General features: G+C 44.6%; 1 protein-coding gene and 1 non-coding gene across 2 annotated transcripts; one reads left to right on the top strand and one right to left on the bottom strand.

Annotated features, from left to right (window-relative positions):
• The first annotated feature begins 2,968 nt into the window (after window positions 1–2,968).
• TRNAE-CUC (transfer RNA glutamic acid (anticodon CUC)) lies at window positions 2,969–3,040 on the top strand. The gene has a single exon. It is a non-coding gene; the product is annotated as a tRNA-Glu (tRNA).
• Window positions 3,041–4,238: 1,198 nt separating this feature from the next.
• LOC113811319 (uncharacterized) lies at window positions 4,239–11,998 on the bottom strand. Its single transcript, XM_027363038.2, has 2 exons — window positions 11,914–11,998; window positions 4,239–6,403 (listed from the first exon to the last, which is right to left on the bottom strand). The coding sequence occupies exon 2, from the start codon at window positions 6,401–6,403 to the stop codon at window positions 4,712–4,714; it is 1,692 nt and encodes a 563-aa protein (XP_027218839.2). The 5' UTR covers window positions 11,914–11,998; the 3' UTR covers window positions 4,239–4,711.
• Between the last annotated feature and the right edge of the window lie 5,502 nt (window positions 11,999–17,500).

The raw sequence follows: 17,500 nt of genomic DNA, 5'->3' as shown, positions 1-17,500 counted from the left end.
AAAGGTAAAGGAACAGTAATGATATGGCCGAGTATCTCTGCATATTATCAGCCTCTCATTCAGTTGCAATAATTCATACAAAAGGTAAAATTGCAGCAGTATTACTTAATCGCTTTGGCTGTATCTCGAAGTATTATAAACAGAAATGTATAGTCAAATTCTTCAAAATCCAAAATATCATTTCCGGTCGGAATCGAACCGAGGACCTCCCGCGTGTGAAGCGCACGTGGTCATCTCTACACCTGGTTAATACTGGTTATTAAGAAAGAGAGAATAATACTGATAATAAAAAAAGAGTGAGTGTTTTGTTAAAAGAGGATACAGAAAGAAAGAGATGGTGTATCCGCATTTTCATATATAGTTTATATACCATGTACATATAAACACATATATTTACAAATATACATATATGTAAGTATATGTAATTAAATGTATGTGTGTGTTTGAGGAAAGTGAAAGTCCTGATATTCATTTTTTTAGGACAGCTTTGATCCCTCGAGAAACTGCTCCCACAAAATGAGCAAACACAAACAAAATCTGGAACGACAATAGCAGGTAAAAAAAAAAAATGTTCTTGAAGGATATAGATGACGAACTGCATTGCACTGCAGGAGAGCCGCAAGTATTTTATTAATTATATCTAAAAAACAACAACAACAAAAAAAAACAATCCTTTCTTTAAGTGCATCAAACAATTTCTCTCTATCTATCTATCTATCTGTCTCTTTCTCTCTTTCCTTTAATTTTCATTTTGTCAAAGCAATTCTGAATAGAATCTGGTGTGACAGAAACACTTTCTTTTATGTCGAGGAGGTTGTCCTCGTATGCATCTTAATTAATAATTTGATGTAAAATAATGTATTTCGACTTTGAACTTCTAATTGCCATTATTACTAATGTTGTCAAAGTTACAATCTTCACTATATATTTTTTCTAACGAATTCATGAAGCCCATTAAAGGATTTTTCTATTACTTTATTATTACAAATCTTTATCTTATGGAAATGATAATTAATATTACTCCTTGACGTTCCCTTTCCAAACTATTTACCTTTCTTCCATTCCATGTCCCAAAACTCTACGGGAATCCGCGCCGTGTTTCACCAATTACTATATATTTTCTATCTGTGTCTATAGATAAATGCAATTAATCATGCACAAGATGATCAAAAGGTAAAACTGACTGCAACGGCGCTTTCTTTTTTTGTTTTAAGCCCGGAGCTTTTCATGTCTTTCAGCCCCGAGCAATGTTCAATCAGAGGGGGCAATTTCTGCTCCCTTTTGGGGATTCGAACCCGCGACCGCGAATTCGGATATGCGGTCGCGCGTTCGAATCCGGCGCCTTTGCCCGCTCGTCCACCGTGGTCGAGTGGCAGGGAGAAGGGGTTGGAGGCTGTATTTTACTAACTTCCTCGTGAGTATATGCAGGCGCGTGATGTGTAACATTGAGAGACAGAGACAGCGAGAGTGTGTGTGTGTGTTTGTGTCTGTGTCCGTATTCGTAAGCACGTGCGAATGCATGTATGAACCAGGTACATATTAACATAAAAAGTAACGCTAAACCCTGAGCACTAAATGAGGCAGCAAGACAAACCGACGGTAAATAAGGGAGCCACATAGCCAATTCAGGTTCAGTTACCATCACACGAGGTTCTAATAGAACAAATAAATTAATTCATAAATAAAAATGCCAGAAAATGCTGGCAAAACACATTCCTTAACCTAAATTCTAGAACGTTCTCGCTCTCATCCTCTTTTTTTTTTTTTGCCTCCCCCCTCTCTCTCACTCATTGAATCGCTCTGTCATTGACTTTTATCTCTCTCTTCCTGCCTATCTTTCTCTCCAATATCAATTCCTATATTGTCTCATTTATCCATTCTGCCATGCACTCGTATTTTTATCCACCCACTCTATCTATTCAAATTCATTCATTTACCCTCCTTCTATCTCTTATTGCATTCTCAATCATGTGCATTTTCGGAAGAGGAAATTTCGTTCTAAGAACAAAGCGGATACGACGAAATTTCAGTCGACTAATATAAACATCAAATTTTGTCTGATCCTTACGGACGTGAAACCCTTCCAAGGACCCCAACGTAAGAGCCTCTGATCTAGGGCTAGGATGCCCAGCCCCCCCCCCCCCTTTCAGGAGCCATGTAACACCTCCTCTCTCTTCCTAAAGTCTTGCGAGATTACCCTTTCTAAACACCTAAGTGCTTTTTGCTGCACTCGGAGCAACGTTTCACTGTCCCCGCAGTGCACTCGTCTCCTGCCAGTCGAACGTAGGCCTACTTCTGTCTTTTTTCCTCACGGGGGCTATAACTCACCCAGAGGGACTCTGTCGTTCTTTTTCTCTATGTCAATGAACAGTGCTCCTTGTGTTCTGTTGCCTGCAGTCCGCCATACTTCCGTGAATCTGAAGTGCTCCAAATGCACAGTATTCCACCATACTCTGATGACTATTTAGTGTATCGAAAAACATAACTGAATTTCAGGCTACACTGATTCACACGCACGCACGCACGCACTCATATGTATGTCTGTCTGACGCAAAAACACGAAACATGTAGAAGCTTCATTAGAGGCTAAATCTGATACCACTGCTGGGCAACAAGTGCTGTTATTGATTTCAAAGTGAAATCACAGAATGATGCAGATCCCGTGTGGCCTAGCGCCGAGACGCGCGGTCGATTCCTTGCACGCAAAGGAACTGTTTTGTATATATATATATATATATATATATATATATATATATATATATATATATATATATATATATATATATATATATATATATATATATATATATAGAGAGAGAGAGAGAGAGAGAGAGAGAGAGCGAGAGAGAGAGAGAGAGAGAGAGAGAGAGAGAGAGAGAGAGAGAGAGAGAGAGAGAGAGCATTATTTCCTTGCTTCGAACAAGCTGTGCTTAATCTATTATCAGCACAATTTAACAATAACAATAAATCCCGTGTGGTCTAGTGGCTAGGATACGCGGCTCTCACCCGCGAGGCCCGGGTTCGATTCCCGGCACGGGAATGACAATGCAATTTTATATTATATTTAAATTACCTTCTTTTGGTTTCTATTTCGGTCACTTACTCGTGCAGATCAGTATTACTCGTAGCATAAAATTTAGATGTGGAATCAGTGGTAAGATAAGCACAGCCTGAGAAAGGTTCTGGATGCAACTGCGAGTGTGTTTAAACGTGTGGTTCTGTGGGTCTCGAATGTTTTTGCTTTATACGTATTATATGAGTTTGTTTCGCGCTTTTGTGAAGGGAATTTTGATAGGATGCGTAAAATAGGATTACTATGACTATCATATCGGGTCCTGTAGTAAGGTAGGTCTGTCAAGTTAAGTATCACAGTAACATTACAGAATTTTAGGATGCTTGTTTGAAGCTTATACACACACACATATGTGTGTGTGTGTGTGTTGATATAGATAACAGCTAAAAAGAGAGAGAGGGAGAGAAAGAGAGAGATACACATACTTATTTACATAAATACATATATATATAGATAGATAGATAAATTTATATATAGAAATATTTATATTTATATGTATATATATGTATATACATGGATATAAATCTACAAATATATGCACACACCCACACCCACACACACACACCTTTTCAGAAAAACCCAGGTGACTCTTAATAAGCTTAATAAGTTTCTACATGTTCCACGTCTTTCCGTCTGACACTGATATACGTGCGTGCGTGCGTGCGTGCGTGCGTGTGTGTGTGTGTGTGTGTGTGTGTGTGTGTGTGTGTGTGTGTGTGTGTGTGTGTGTGTGTGTGTGTGTGTGTGTGTGTGTGTGTGTGTGTGTGTGCGAGCGCATATTTATCTGGAAAACTTATTTTAATTTGCAAGTATAATGTGGCTTCTTTCGAAAATAGATATAGGTACAGAACCTGAGATCAAATCTCTCTTTGATATCAATGAAAATAGCAACTTAAATGGGAATTTAAATGGTATTTGTTTTATGTAGCCTATTTTAGGACTATCTTTCAGAATCCAACGTGTCTCCTTTATATTTCTAATTCATGGTTTTATGAAATTATTAATCCAATTTTCGTAAAGGAAGACATTCAAAAGAGAGTGACATGAAGGTAACAACAAACATATATAAACTTTCCATTTCTGCTGCAGGGCCCACTTAATTCAGAGTGTGCTATGTGGAAAATTGGTGACGATTGTGCATGCATTGAGGGAAATTATAGATATGTATATACCATTTTTTTATTCTACTGAATACACTTGTACATTGTTTGACTAAATACAGTCGATCATAACAATAAGTACCCAATTAACAAGAAAATATCCCATGACCTAGAAAGAATGTTTAAAATTTATTGAAATAGCAATCACTCGAGAAGAAATTTGTAATACTGGTTCAATACTCTTGAGATGCTATATTGCTGTAGTGCTTTGTAAATCTAATCACCTATACATTTTTCTAAAGTTAAGAGCAGGTTTCTTTCTTCATATTTAATACATTTGTTAAACATATTTTAAGATTCCACTTGTTTTCGCTAATACATTTCAAAATAGAAGGCAGTGTTTAATCAATAACTAGAATGCAATCAGTTCCCATTCTTGTTTTATTGAAATTAAAACAACTAAGTGCTACTTCCTAGTTTAATTCAGTTGGCCTGAAATGTCTTGCAAATAAAGGCCTTATTCCATGATACTGTCCAGTTAAGCCACATCCGAAAAGATTGTTCTCAGGATCCTAACTTCCTCCAGATCCTTCACTTCAGCAATCGTCTCCTCAAGGAACTTCTCTTGAGTAAGCGAATCGGATTCTAGACTCAGCTCGCTTATTGCTTTGATGTTGTTTACTACCTTCATCGCCTTCTTCTTTAAGGAGACTCTACAACCATGAATCTGCTCCTCCTTTTCTTTCATGAGACTCTCTGTTTTGCGACTTTGATTGATCAATTCATCATATTTAGCTTTTAACAATAAATTAACCTTCTCAGTCCAGTTTTCAGATTCGGTTATTGAATAACTCCCTATTTCATGTTCTGACATCTTATGTGAGCATCCGTTTTTTTCACACGTTCTATCCGAAGATGCAAGCGGACATTCAAACTTCGTTTTCCTACTCCTGATTCCTGCAATAAGGCCAGAGGTCAAAGCACTTGCTGCACCGATCGAAGACCCTATAGTCGCGCCTACTGGACCCCCAAATAGGCCAACTTCGGCCCCAATTACTACTCCACTTATCATGGCAGAGAAGATCCCTGTTGCTACGCCGGTTCCTACACCCGTGGTTGTTCCCACGATCCCAGCCCTGATGTTTGAGGGGTCCCTGCAAGTCTCGCAGGTCTTCTTGCAGATCTTGCAGTTGTGTGTGTGAAAACCACTCTCACCTTCGCACCTGTCGTAAGAAACGTATTTTTCATTGTATTTCCACTTAATCTTCTCTGCTTTCTCTAGTAGCTTGTTCATTTCTGTTTTCAGCTTATCGTGAGCTCGTGTCAGAGAAGCTTCGCGTTTGACTTCATCCTTCAGCTTGGCTTTGGTCTCTGCAAGAAGCCTTCGATCTGCTTGGAGCTGCCGCGTGCTTTTGAGGCTGACGGGAGGCACTGCACTTAACTCTCTCAGAAATCGTAAGTTCTTCTCCTGCATGTTGTCCCATCTGTATTCGTGATTAAGGCTTGACCTACGATCCGTGTTATTGCGTGTTATGTAAAGAGGCCAGTTATCGAACTCATAGACGCTACTGAAGTTAATGCCAGCAGATTTCACGACTTCGTGTACGTGATTATCGTCAGAGGCAAATGTAGCCAAAAGTTTTGTTATGGGAGTGACGTCATGTGATAACAGTGAGGAGAAAGCATTCAGGATATTGATCTGGCATCTTGAAATTCTGGTCTGATTAGCTTTGGCGACCAGTCCAATGCAATGTAGATTATCAATTCCAAAATCATTTAACAAAAAAAAAGACAAACGTTCCATAACGCGATTCTGGTACTCAACACCTCTCGTATCACCAAACCCCGGCGTGTCTATGATCATTAGGTTATTGTTGATCAGCATTCCGTCCATATGATGAATCAAATAGGCTGTTATGTAGTCCGTCTGGCTGTGGATCTGACTCTTGCTGGTGAGATCCATCTGGTCCTTCAACACGAACCGGAAGTCATCGGCCAACTGGACTCCGAAGACGATGTTCAAAAGCGCATTGATCAGGCGAGTCTTCCCGGCGCCCGTCTCCCCCAGCAGGAGCACTGAGACGACCTCCTTGTCGTTCGCGGGGCCGATGCTAAGCACCTGGATCTTCTTGTCTTCATCTCTCTGTATTACCTTCGTCAGGAGCTCGTAGAGTCTCATGCCTTCGGTTTCACTGCAGGAGACCGTGAATTCGTCCGCACTGAAGGCCATCTTGTAAACAGAAAATATAAATAATGGTGAGAATATTGGCACACAAATGGTCATGAGAGGATAATGATAATAATGGGGTAGAAAGAGATGCCCTTACATATAATAATGGTGACATCAGTTACAGTACAAGCAATAGTAATGACAATGAAAACATTGGTAACAGCAGTAATGATACGACGGTAACAGCAGTAACAGTGACTAATAATTATATCAAAAGTAGTTATGATAATAGTAAAGATAATTGTAATAATGATGGTGATAATAATAACAATAATAATTATAATAATGACAATGATGATAATGGCCATAAAAATGATGATAATGATAGTAATATTAATAATGATAGTGGCGATTATTATAATAATGATAACAATGATGATGATAATAATGATAATGATTATAATAACAATAATAACAACAAAAACAACAACAACAACAATAATAATAACAACAATAACAATAATAACAGGGATATCAATAAAAAAACATTATGATAACAACGATGACAAAGATTAGCATGGATATAATAATAACAATAGTAATGTCAATAACAAAAACAATAATGATAACAAAACTAACAATGAGATTAATAATGAATATCAATAATTATGTTACCAGGAATGATGATGGTGATGATAATGATAATAATAATGATCATATTGATAACAATAACAATAATAATAATAATAACAATAATACTGATGTGCATACAAATAATGACCTCCTTAACAGTTGAAACAATTATCATAATCATTACTCTCACAGTAACAGTAACGTTAATAGTAATGGCAGCAATGACTAGCAGTAATAGTTACAAAAATATGTCTTTGTTACCACAACAATACAACCAACGTTATTATACTATCAATATAATTAAAACCAATTTCAGTTATAATTATGAACAATGCTAATGTTGTTACTGTCATCGTGTAATTATTATAATTATTATCACATTGATATTGCTCTTGAAGGCATATTTTCGGTCATACTAAATACTGCCCGGTACCGCTCGGCACTGCCCGGTAGCTATAAACGCATTGTTTTTTTTCTCGTATGAATTTCATACTAAATACTGTCCGGTACCCTCCGGCACTGCCCGGTACCGCCCGGTACCACCCGGCACCGTCTGAAACTGCCCGAAACGGTCCGGTACTGCCCGATACCTTCCGGTACTGCCCAGTACCGTCCGGTGCTATCCGATACCGTCCGGTACTGCCTAGTACCGCTGAGCACTGCCCGGTGCAAGAAAATCTACTGCCCGGTAGCTAAAAACGTCTCTTTTTCTGGCACGGCCCAGTATCGGCCAGTACTGGCCGGGACCGTCCGGTACTGCCTGGTACCGTCCGGCACTGCCCGGTACCGTCTGGCACTGCCCAGTTCCGTCCGGCACTGCCCGGTATCGTCTGACACTGTCCGGTACCATCCGGTACTGCCGGGTACCTTCCGCTACGGCCCGGTACTCTCCGCTACGGCTCAGTACCGTCCGCTACGACACGGCACTCCCCAGTACCGTCCAGTAGTGCCCGGTACCGTCCGGTACGGCCTAGTACTGCCCGGGACCGCCTAGCACTGCCCGGTACCGCCTGGCATTAACCGGCACCGTCCGGTCCTGCCCGGTACCGCCTGGCATTGCTCAGTACAGTCTGTTACGGCCCAGTACCTTCCAGTACTGCCCGGTACCGTCCGGTGCGGCCTGGCACCGCCCGGACAAATAATGCGTTTATAGCTACCGGGCAGTACCAGAAGGTACTTTGCCGTACCGGACGGTACCGAGCAATCCCGGGCGGTACCGGACACTGCCAGGCGGTACCGGGCAGTGCAGGATAATACCGGGCAGTACGGAACGGTACCGGGAAGTGCCGGACGGTACCAGGCAGTGCCAAGTGGTACCAGGTAGTGTTGGTCGGTATCAGGCCGTACCGGACGGTACCGGCCAAGGCCGGGTGGTACCGGGCAGTGCCTGACGGTACCGGACGGTAAGGGGCAGTACCGTGCAGTTCCCACGGTAGTACTGGACGGTAATGGGCAGTACTTGACGGTACCGGGCCGTACCGACTGGTACCAGGCGGTACCGGACGGTACTGGGCAGTGCCAGGCGGTACCGGGCAGTGCCAGGCGGTACTGGGCAGTGCCAGGCGGTACCGGACGGCACCGGGCAGCGCCAGGCGGTACCGGGCAGTGCCAGGCGGTACCGGACGGTACCAGGCAGTGCCAGGCGGTACCGGGCAGCGCCAGGCGGTACCGGGCAGTGCCAGGCGGTACCGGGCAGTGCCAGGCGGTACCGGACGGTACCAGGCAGTGCCAGGCGGTACCGGGCAGCGCCAGGCGGTACCGGGCAGCGCCAGGCGGTACCGGGCAGCGCCAGGCGGTACCGGGCAGTGCCAGGCGGTACCGGGCAGCGCCAGGCGGTACCCGGCAGTGCCAGGCGGTACCGGGCAGTGCCAGGCGGTACCGGGCAGTGCCAGGCGGTACCGGGCAGTGCCAGGCGGTACCGGGCAGTGCCAGGCGGTACCGGGCAGTGCCAGGCGGTACCGGGCAGCGCCAGGCGGTACCGGGCAGTGCCAGGCGGTACCGGGCAGCGCCAGGCGGTACCGGGCAGTGCCAGGCGGTACCGGGAAGTGCCAGGCGGTACCGGGCAGTGCCAGGCGGTACCGGGCAATGCCAGGCGGTACCGGGCAGCGCCAGGCGGTACCGGGCAGTGCCAGGCGGTACCGGGCAGCGCCAGGCGGTACCGGGCAGTGCCAAGCCGTACCGGGCAGTGCCAGGCGGTACCGGACGGTGCCAGGCGGTACCGGGCAGCGCCAGGCGGTACCGGGCAGCGCCAGGCGGTACCGGGCAGTGCCAGGCGGTACCGGGCAGTGCCAGGCGGTACCGGGCAGCGCCAGGCGGTACCGGGCAGTGCCAGGCGGTACCGGGCAGCGCCAGGCGGTACCGGGCAGCGCCAGGCGGTACCGGGCAGTGCCAGGCGGTACCGGGCAGCGCCAGGCGGTACCGGGCAGTGCCAAGCCGTACCGGGCAGTGCCAGGCGGTACCGGACGGTACCAGGCAGTGCCAGGCGGTACCGGGCAGCGCCAGGCGGTACCGGGCAGTGCCAGGCGGTACCGGGCAGTGCCAGGCGGTACCGGGCAGCGCCAGGCGGTACCGGGCAGTGCCAGGCGGTACCGGGCAGTGCCAGGCGGTACCGGGCAGTGCCAAGCCGTACCGGGCAGTGCCAGGCGGTACCGGACGGTACCAGGCGGTACCGGGCAGCGCCAGGCGGTACCGGGCAGTGCCAGGCGGTACCGGGCAGTGCCAGGCGGTACCGGGCAGCGCCAGGCGGTACCGGGCAGTGCCAGGCGGTACCGGGCAGCGCCAGGCGGTACCGGGCAGTGCCAGGCGGTACCGGGCAGTGCCAGGCGGTACCGGGCAGTGCCAGGCGGTACCGGGCAGTGCCAGGCGGTACCGGGCAGTGTCAGGCGGTACCGGGCAGCGCCAGGCGGTACCGGGCAGTGCCAGGCGGTACCGGGCAGCGCCAGGCGGTACCGGGCAGTGCCAAGCCGTACCGGGCAGTGCCAGGCGGTACCGGACGGTACCAGGCAGTGCCAGGCGGTACCGGGCAGCGCCAGGCGGTACCGGGCAGTGCCAGGCGGTACCGGGCAGTGCCAGGCGGTACCGGGCAGTGCCAGGCGGTACCGGGCAGTGCCAGGCGGTACCGGGCAGCGCCAGGCGGTACCGGGCAGTGCCAGGCGGTACCGGGCAGCGCCAGGCGGTACCGGGCAGTGCCAAGCCGTACCGGGCAGTGCCAGGCGGTACCGGACGGTACCAGGCAGTGCCAGGCGGTACCGGGCAGCGCCAGGCGGTACCGGGCAGTGCCAGGCGGTACCGGGCAGTGCCAGGCGGTATCGGGCAGCGCCAGGCGGTACCGGGCAGTGCCAGGCGGTACCGGGCAGTGCCAGGCGGTACCGGGCAGTGCCAAGCCGTACCGGGCAGTGCCAGGCGGTACCGGACGGTACCAGGCAGTGCCAGGCGGTACCGGGCAGCGCCAGGCGGTACCGGGCAGCGCCAGGCGGTACCGGGCAGTGCCAGGCGGTACCGGGCAGTGCCAGGCGGTACCGGGCAGTGCCAGGCGGTACCGGGCAGTGCCAGGCGGTACCGGGCAGCGCCAGGCGGTACCGGGCAGTGCCAGGCGGTACCGGGCAGTGCCAGGCGGTACCGGGCAGTGCCAGGCGGTACCGGGCAGCGCCAGGCGGTACCGGGCAGTGCCAGGCGGTACCGGGCAGTGCCAGGCGGTACCGGGCAGTGCCAGGCGGTACCGGGCAGTGCCAGGCGGTACTGGGCCGTAGCGGACGATATGTGTGTGTGTGTGTGTATGTATGCTCACGCTATCGTATAACTCATCACATCTTTCTCTTTGCTTGCCTCTATCTTTATTTCCCTTCGTCGTCTATCCTTTCTTTTATTTATGCCATGCTTTGTATTTCTCGCTCTGCCACTCGCAGAGGGGAAAATCTGTTAATTAGGTTCCATTACAAATTCAATCATAATCCGAAGTTAATTGATTGTGTTTATTTATACAAAACTAAAAAGTAAATACATCGAAAATAGCTCGTTTTGCTCATCTAGCTGATTCTTAAATGATAATTTCAACAAAACCAACCAACTTAACAGAAAAAACAGTAAAAGCAATTGCTTCCTCCCTACCCCGAACCTTCAGACATAATCGAGAGATATACAAGTATAATAAAACGCACAGGGTTTCGCTCCCTCCGTTTTAATTCCATCTTCTTTTAATTTCGAAACTACCTTCTCCTCCCCATCTCTTCCTTCTCTTTACTCCATCATTTGCTTGCTTGCCGAGCCGATTTTTTCGATTTTGAGCTTCCATTTTAAATATAGGAAATAGATAGCATTAGCAGTGCCACTCATCGCAGAAATGATGGGAGATGACTCCAAACCAGGATTTATTGCCGAAAATCCATTTTGCCAAATTTCATATCAACGTATTATTGACTCTTTCGGTATTATAGCATGAGATAAGTGATTAAGACTAATCAATTAAAGGTTAATATTCATATATAACAGGAAGCCATCTTGGAAACCTGCCGGCCATTTTGAAAAATGTGAACATTCTCTGTGACCATCCCATGCGTGCATCACTATCTGCACTTTTTCCTATTACCTCGGCCAGATCCAATATAATTGGAAATAAAACATATTTCCCTAGAGTGAGTAAAGTAAATCGACCAGTTACTTTGTTATAAATTTATAGTGGCAAATCACTATTTTGTCATTTTATCATTTTAATTAACAGCGTTCGATTGTACATTTAAATGCTTATTGTATATTGAAATTTTAAAATTGCAATCTAAACACCTCACGATAAAGGCTAATCACAAAATTTTGCCAAAGCCAGTAATCCCCGAGTAAAACTGCTTCCATGAATTGTCAAATGTAAGTTTTACGAGGGTTTATTCCGAAATTATTCAGGAAGATTTAGACTACAGAGAAAGAGTGAAATAATTATGACTAACCTTAAAAAAATCTTGATATTAGTTGAAAAGTAAGCTCAACAAGGAAAGACGTGCTTCTCGGAGGACCGAGCAGAACTAAATGTTATAAAGATAACCACGGAGGCTATATATATACCTTGAAGAAAACGTTACAGCAAAGGCGGGAAATTTGAATTTAGCATCAAGTAACTAATTAATGATGACGATAGTGATGATGATGGTAATAGGAATAATAATTTGCATCTTGGATTTAGAGTGCCATTTCGTTATTTGAGAATTAATTTCACGCAATAATATTTCTCAAAGAAAACTGTTACCAATTTTGAAATACATATATATACCAAATTTTTATATTCTTATATTTTATATTTTTATATTAGATTACAAATTCTCTGTAATTCGTATTTAACATGCGTGCCATTTGATTATCTTTATTAAACATAAGGCACCAACAAGGAACATAAATGATGTTGCATTTGTAAACATGAATGTGTAACGTCGTGCTTTGATGGTGGCAATGATGTGGATGTTTTATGATGAAATTCACCTATGCTCTAATTATATATAACCATAAGCACATTCGTACAAACACACACGCACGCACAGACGCACAAACACACATAGCAAACATTATCAGAGAAAGGATACAACCTTATCTGTTGCCACTGAGTTGATAATTGCTAACTGTGTGTGTGTGTGTGTGTGTTCGAGTGTATGTGTGTGCGTGTGTGTACGTTTGTGTGTTTGTTCATTCGAGTGTGTGTGTGTATGTGTATTGTCGATGTGTGTCCCATTTGGGTGCGTATATTTAACAAGAAAATGCATTTTGATTTACAGAGCATAATTTGGTTTCTTCCGAAAATAGAGAAAGGTATAAAATCTAATGTCAAGTCCCTCTTGACATTTATGTGGATTAGACTCAGAAACCATGTACATCTCATGAATTTAAATGGAAATTGCTTTATATAGCCTATTTTTCAGACAATATTTCTGAATGCAATGTGTTGTAATCCTCTTCAGACTACGAGATTGCGTCATCCTCTCAGGAATCCTTTAAACCCACTGACAAATAACACATGAAGATAACAGCAAATATAGATTTATATTTTAATGTCTTTTTATGGCTCCACCTAATTCATATGTTGAAAACTGATGTGCCTTGACTGACGAATATATTGATGGATATTATTTATGGATATGTATATACCAGCTTTTATTCTGCTGTATACACCTGAACGCTGACTAAATCCAGTCGATCATAACAATAGATACCCAATTAACAAGAAGAAATATCACGTGACCTACTAATGAGAATATTTAAAATTTATTGAAATAGCACTCACTCGAGAAGAAATTTGCAAAACTGGTTCAAGGCTCTTGAGATGCTATATTGCTGTAGTACATTTTAAATCTAATCACCTGTACATTTATACATATGTATGTATATATATTTATTTACACATCTGTATACCTATGCATATATAGTTTATAAAAATGAACTGAAGGATGAAGGAATGTGAAGTATTGTGGAAAGACTGATTAGTTATGGAAAATAATGGGGATTGGAAAAAGCTTTATTAAAAGTGAATTGTCCTGGTTAATAGAGTTCTCCCAACATTAGCCCTTTTCTAATACTGTTTTTCTTTAAGAGTGAAAACGCAACCAATTTTCCTCAAACTGGGTGATCTTTCTACCAATTTGGCAGTTCATACAAGGAAAGAGTATTTCTGAATCAGCATGAAAACATATAAGATGCCAGATACGTGAAATCCTAAGAGTAAATTTATTTCTCTCCTTCAAACCACCCAACTTGTAGTTGCTTGAGTTGAAACAAGCAAACGTGTATTTACTTGCTCTGCTGTTCGAGTGTGGATGCGTCTCGCAAAGAAACGCCATAGCTTGCAGGATCTTGATAACGCAAACCATTATCAAGAGATAGCCCAAGATAAAGTGCCTTCCAGACGGACGAAACTCTCGCCCTCCCCCCTCCCCCTGTCTCTCTCTTTATTCCTATCTTCCTCTTTCTTTTTTGCTTCTCTCTCTCTCTCTCTTTCTCTATTTGTGACTCTCCCTCTCTTTATTTCTCTTTCCTACCCTCCCCCCCCGCTCTACCCTCCCCCTCTCTCTCCCACTCATTATCTGTCTCTTCCCTTACCCTCTCCTTCCCTGCCCCCCCTCCTTTCTCTCTCTCTCTCTGTACGTGTGTTTGTATGACTCACACTCACTCTCTCTCTCTCTTTCTTTCTTTCAGTCTGTCTTTCTCTCTGTGTGGCTCTCTTTCTATTTCTCCTTCTCTCTCTCTCTGTCTCTCTTTCTCTCTTTTTCTCGCTGTTTCTCTGTCTCCGTCTCTCTCTCCTTCCCTCCCTCCCTCACTCTATCTTTCTTTCACTCACTCACTCTCTCACCACCTCTCTGCAGCCCCTCTTTCTCTCTCTCTCTCTTCCCCCTATTTTTCTCTCCCTCTTTCTTTCTCTCTATCTTTATTTTTTGCTTTCACTCTCTCAATCACTCCTTCCACCACTCTCTCTTTCTCTTTCTCTCTGTGACGATCTCTCTTTATTTCTCTATCTCTATCAGTCATTTTTTTTCTTCCTTTCACTCTCTCTCTTGCTCTCTCCCACTCACCACTTCACTCACTTCCTCTATCTCTCCCTATCCCCTCTTTCTTTATTCGCTATCTATCCCGCCCCTCTCTCTTTCTCACTCTATCCGTCTTTCTTTCACTCACTCTCTCAATCACTCCCCACCCCCCCTCTCTCTCTACGACTCTCTTTCTCTCTCTCCTTCCCTCCCTCCCTCACTCTTTCTTTCTCTCTACTCTCACTACCTTTCTCTGTCTCTACCGCCCCCTTCTTTCTTTCTCTCTCTCTCTCTTTATTCCTCCCTCTCCCTCTCACACTACATCTCTCTATCTCTGCCTCCCCCTCCCTTCTCTTTCTTTCTCTATCTCAATCCCCTCTCACAACCTCTCTCTGTCTCTACCTCCCCTTTTTCTATACTTCTCTCTCTTTCTCTCTCTTCATCCCTCCACCCCTCTCCCTCTCGCTCCCTCTCTCCATCGCTGCCTCTCCCCCACCTTCCCTTTCCCTCTCTATCTCCCCCCCCCTCTCTTTCTCTCCCTCTCTTCCTTTCTTCCTCCCTCCCTCTCTGCCTTTCACTCCCTCCCCTCACTCCCACTCTCTTCCACTCTCCTGTTCGTTATCTAACTCATTCTCTCGCTCTCTGACTAGCCCTTTCTTCTCATTCTCTTTCTTTCTCTCCTTTATTACCAGTGAATGGTCATAAAGGAACGGCGTTTTGGTTCTCCTACTGAACGCATTTAGTCCTACGAACTTGCCGGTTGTAATAATGCAGTTGTTACTGTGGTGTAGAACTCATCAAAATATCCACGCATGATTTTGAAAAACACATTCTTACAGTAAAGTATCGATGATCCTGTATCGGCGATACATGTATTCGTATCGCTTTAACTGTCTTCGAAGAATCAATGTATCGGAATCGTTTTAGCCAAATTTCTCGTATTAGACAATTCTGTGTATCTATGCCCATCACTTGATATAACGCAGCATGATTCTACTTATTGAAACACCGGATTCGGCGAAAATAAAATCTCATTTCATTAGTTCGTTTAGCTGCTACTAGATGGCGTAGCTCCGAGAAGTAGTTGATAAATCCAGATTTCTGTTTGATTTAGCTATCATACATAGTTGTTTGAAGTATGAGGCGTTCTCTAAGGTTCAAGAAATCAAGCAAATATCATTGTTAATTGTTTTGTTTAAATAAGGGGGAATTGCCGCCTTACCTCTATAGGTGTTGTCATTTCGTTAAACAATTCACATTTGAAAAGTTTTCCACTACAAAGCCAACGACTACCGACTACTAATTGCGTGTTTTGCAATCACTTATTTGAAGAGAAGGCAATATGAAATGGTGTACTTCGTTTCTAAAAATAGATATCATCATATTGGTTATTTGTATTCGACCAATTGCGCTCAGTCTTACAAACAACCAAGGGTTTTCGCCCCATTCGTAGAAATGCTATTTACTCGATGTTTACACCGTACTGGTTGCCAGATGTATGAAAGTGGGTTCCAGCATGTATACTGAAATATAATTCTGCAGCTGTACCTTTCTGTGAACTATATTATGGAAATTTTTACAGTTTGGAACAAATTGAATAAAGAGTTGCAGCACGTTGTGTTTTACCCTGCCTGACGAGTCTGGAGCTAACAGGTATATGTATATATATATATATATATATATATATATATATATATATATATATATATATATATATATATATATATATATATATACGTATAGATATATGTATATATGTATGTATATACCTATGTGTTATCACCTAAATTAATGCTATAAAAGCTAAGGAGACAAACAAGAAGAGAGAAAAGAGAGAAAAAGAGGGGGGGGGGAGATAGAGAGAAAGAAAGAAGGGGGGCGGCAGAGACAGAGAGACGTAGTGAGAGAGTGAGTGAGTGAGACAGATGGTAGAGAGAAAGATAGAGTGAGGGAAGGAGGGAAGGAACGTGAGAAAGAGAGTTGCAAAAAGAGAGAGAGGGGAGAAAGAGAAGAAAGAAAACACAGAAAGATAGAAATAAAGAGAGAGAGTCACACACACATACAGAGAGAGAGAGAGAGAGAGAGAAAATGAGAGGGGGGAGAAATAGTGATAAAGTGAGAGAGAGGGGGGGGGGGGGGATAGATAGAGAAAGGGAGTGGGAGAGAGCGAGTGTATCAGAAAGAGGGAGAGAGAGACATTGATAAAGAGAAAGAGATAAAGAGAGAGAAAGGGAGGGGGCAGATAAAGAGAACGAGAGAACCAGGAAAGGAGGGAGGGAGGGAAGGGAAGACAGGGAGTGAGAGAGAGAGAGAGAGTGTGTGTGTGTGTTTGTGTGAGTGTGAGCGAGCGCGCTTTCTGAGGCGTAAGAAGGTGCTGGGTGCTTACACTATATGCTATATTACAACACCCGCTTCCAAAGGGCACAGCTTATCTTATCTGGCGTCACATTCTTCTACCGCCCCCACCCCGTTCCCTGTTGTGTGTGATTGTGTGGCCGTGATTCTGAGAGGAGAGAGAGAGATAGACAGAGAGTGAATGAGTTATGTGCTGGTCACATTTTACAGGTCAACAGATAAATAATTGATATTTTCGGGCACCTGAGAGAAAGGAAGGAGAGAGAGAGAGCAGCATAAAAATAAACTTGGGACTTATTAACCATACAGCACTAGGAAATTGTATTTCTGATAGTGCGCCAGCTGGGTGTGGGGTGCTTGTGGTGTTTACTTACGAATGAATATGTTGTGGGAGCCTATTCTCAAGGTCTATATAAGTACTTATATAGACCTTGCCATAGATGGTGTGTGAAAAGAAAGAATGCTTGTGGGCAGTATACTCTTCACTGTAAGATCTGCGACTCTTTCTGGTGTATGAATTTAATGTCAATTTAGAATCGGGGTTTTGGCATGTTATACATATTGTGCGTGGTTTCGGGTTTGTAGAGCCTGCCTGTTGTGATACCAGAGGGGTTTCTTTAATCATTGGCAAAGATACTTCTCACTCTGGTGTTTATGCACACACACACACACG

The sequence above is a fragment of the Penaeus vannamei genome, unplaced genomic scaffold (assembly GCF_042767895.1).
Source record: "Penaeus vannamei isolate JL-2024 unplaced genomic scaffold, ASM4276789v1 unanchor306, whole genome shotgun sequence".
Lineage (NCBI taxonomy): Eukaryota > Metazoa > Arthropoda > Malacostraca > Decapoda > Penaeidae > Penaeus > Penaeus vannamei.
This window is presented reverse-complemented; position numbering and strand designations above follow the sequence as displayed.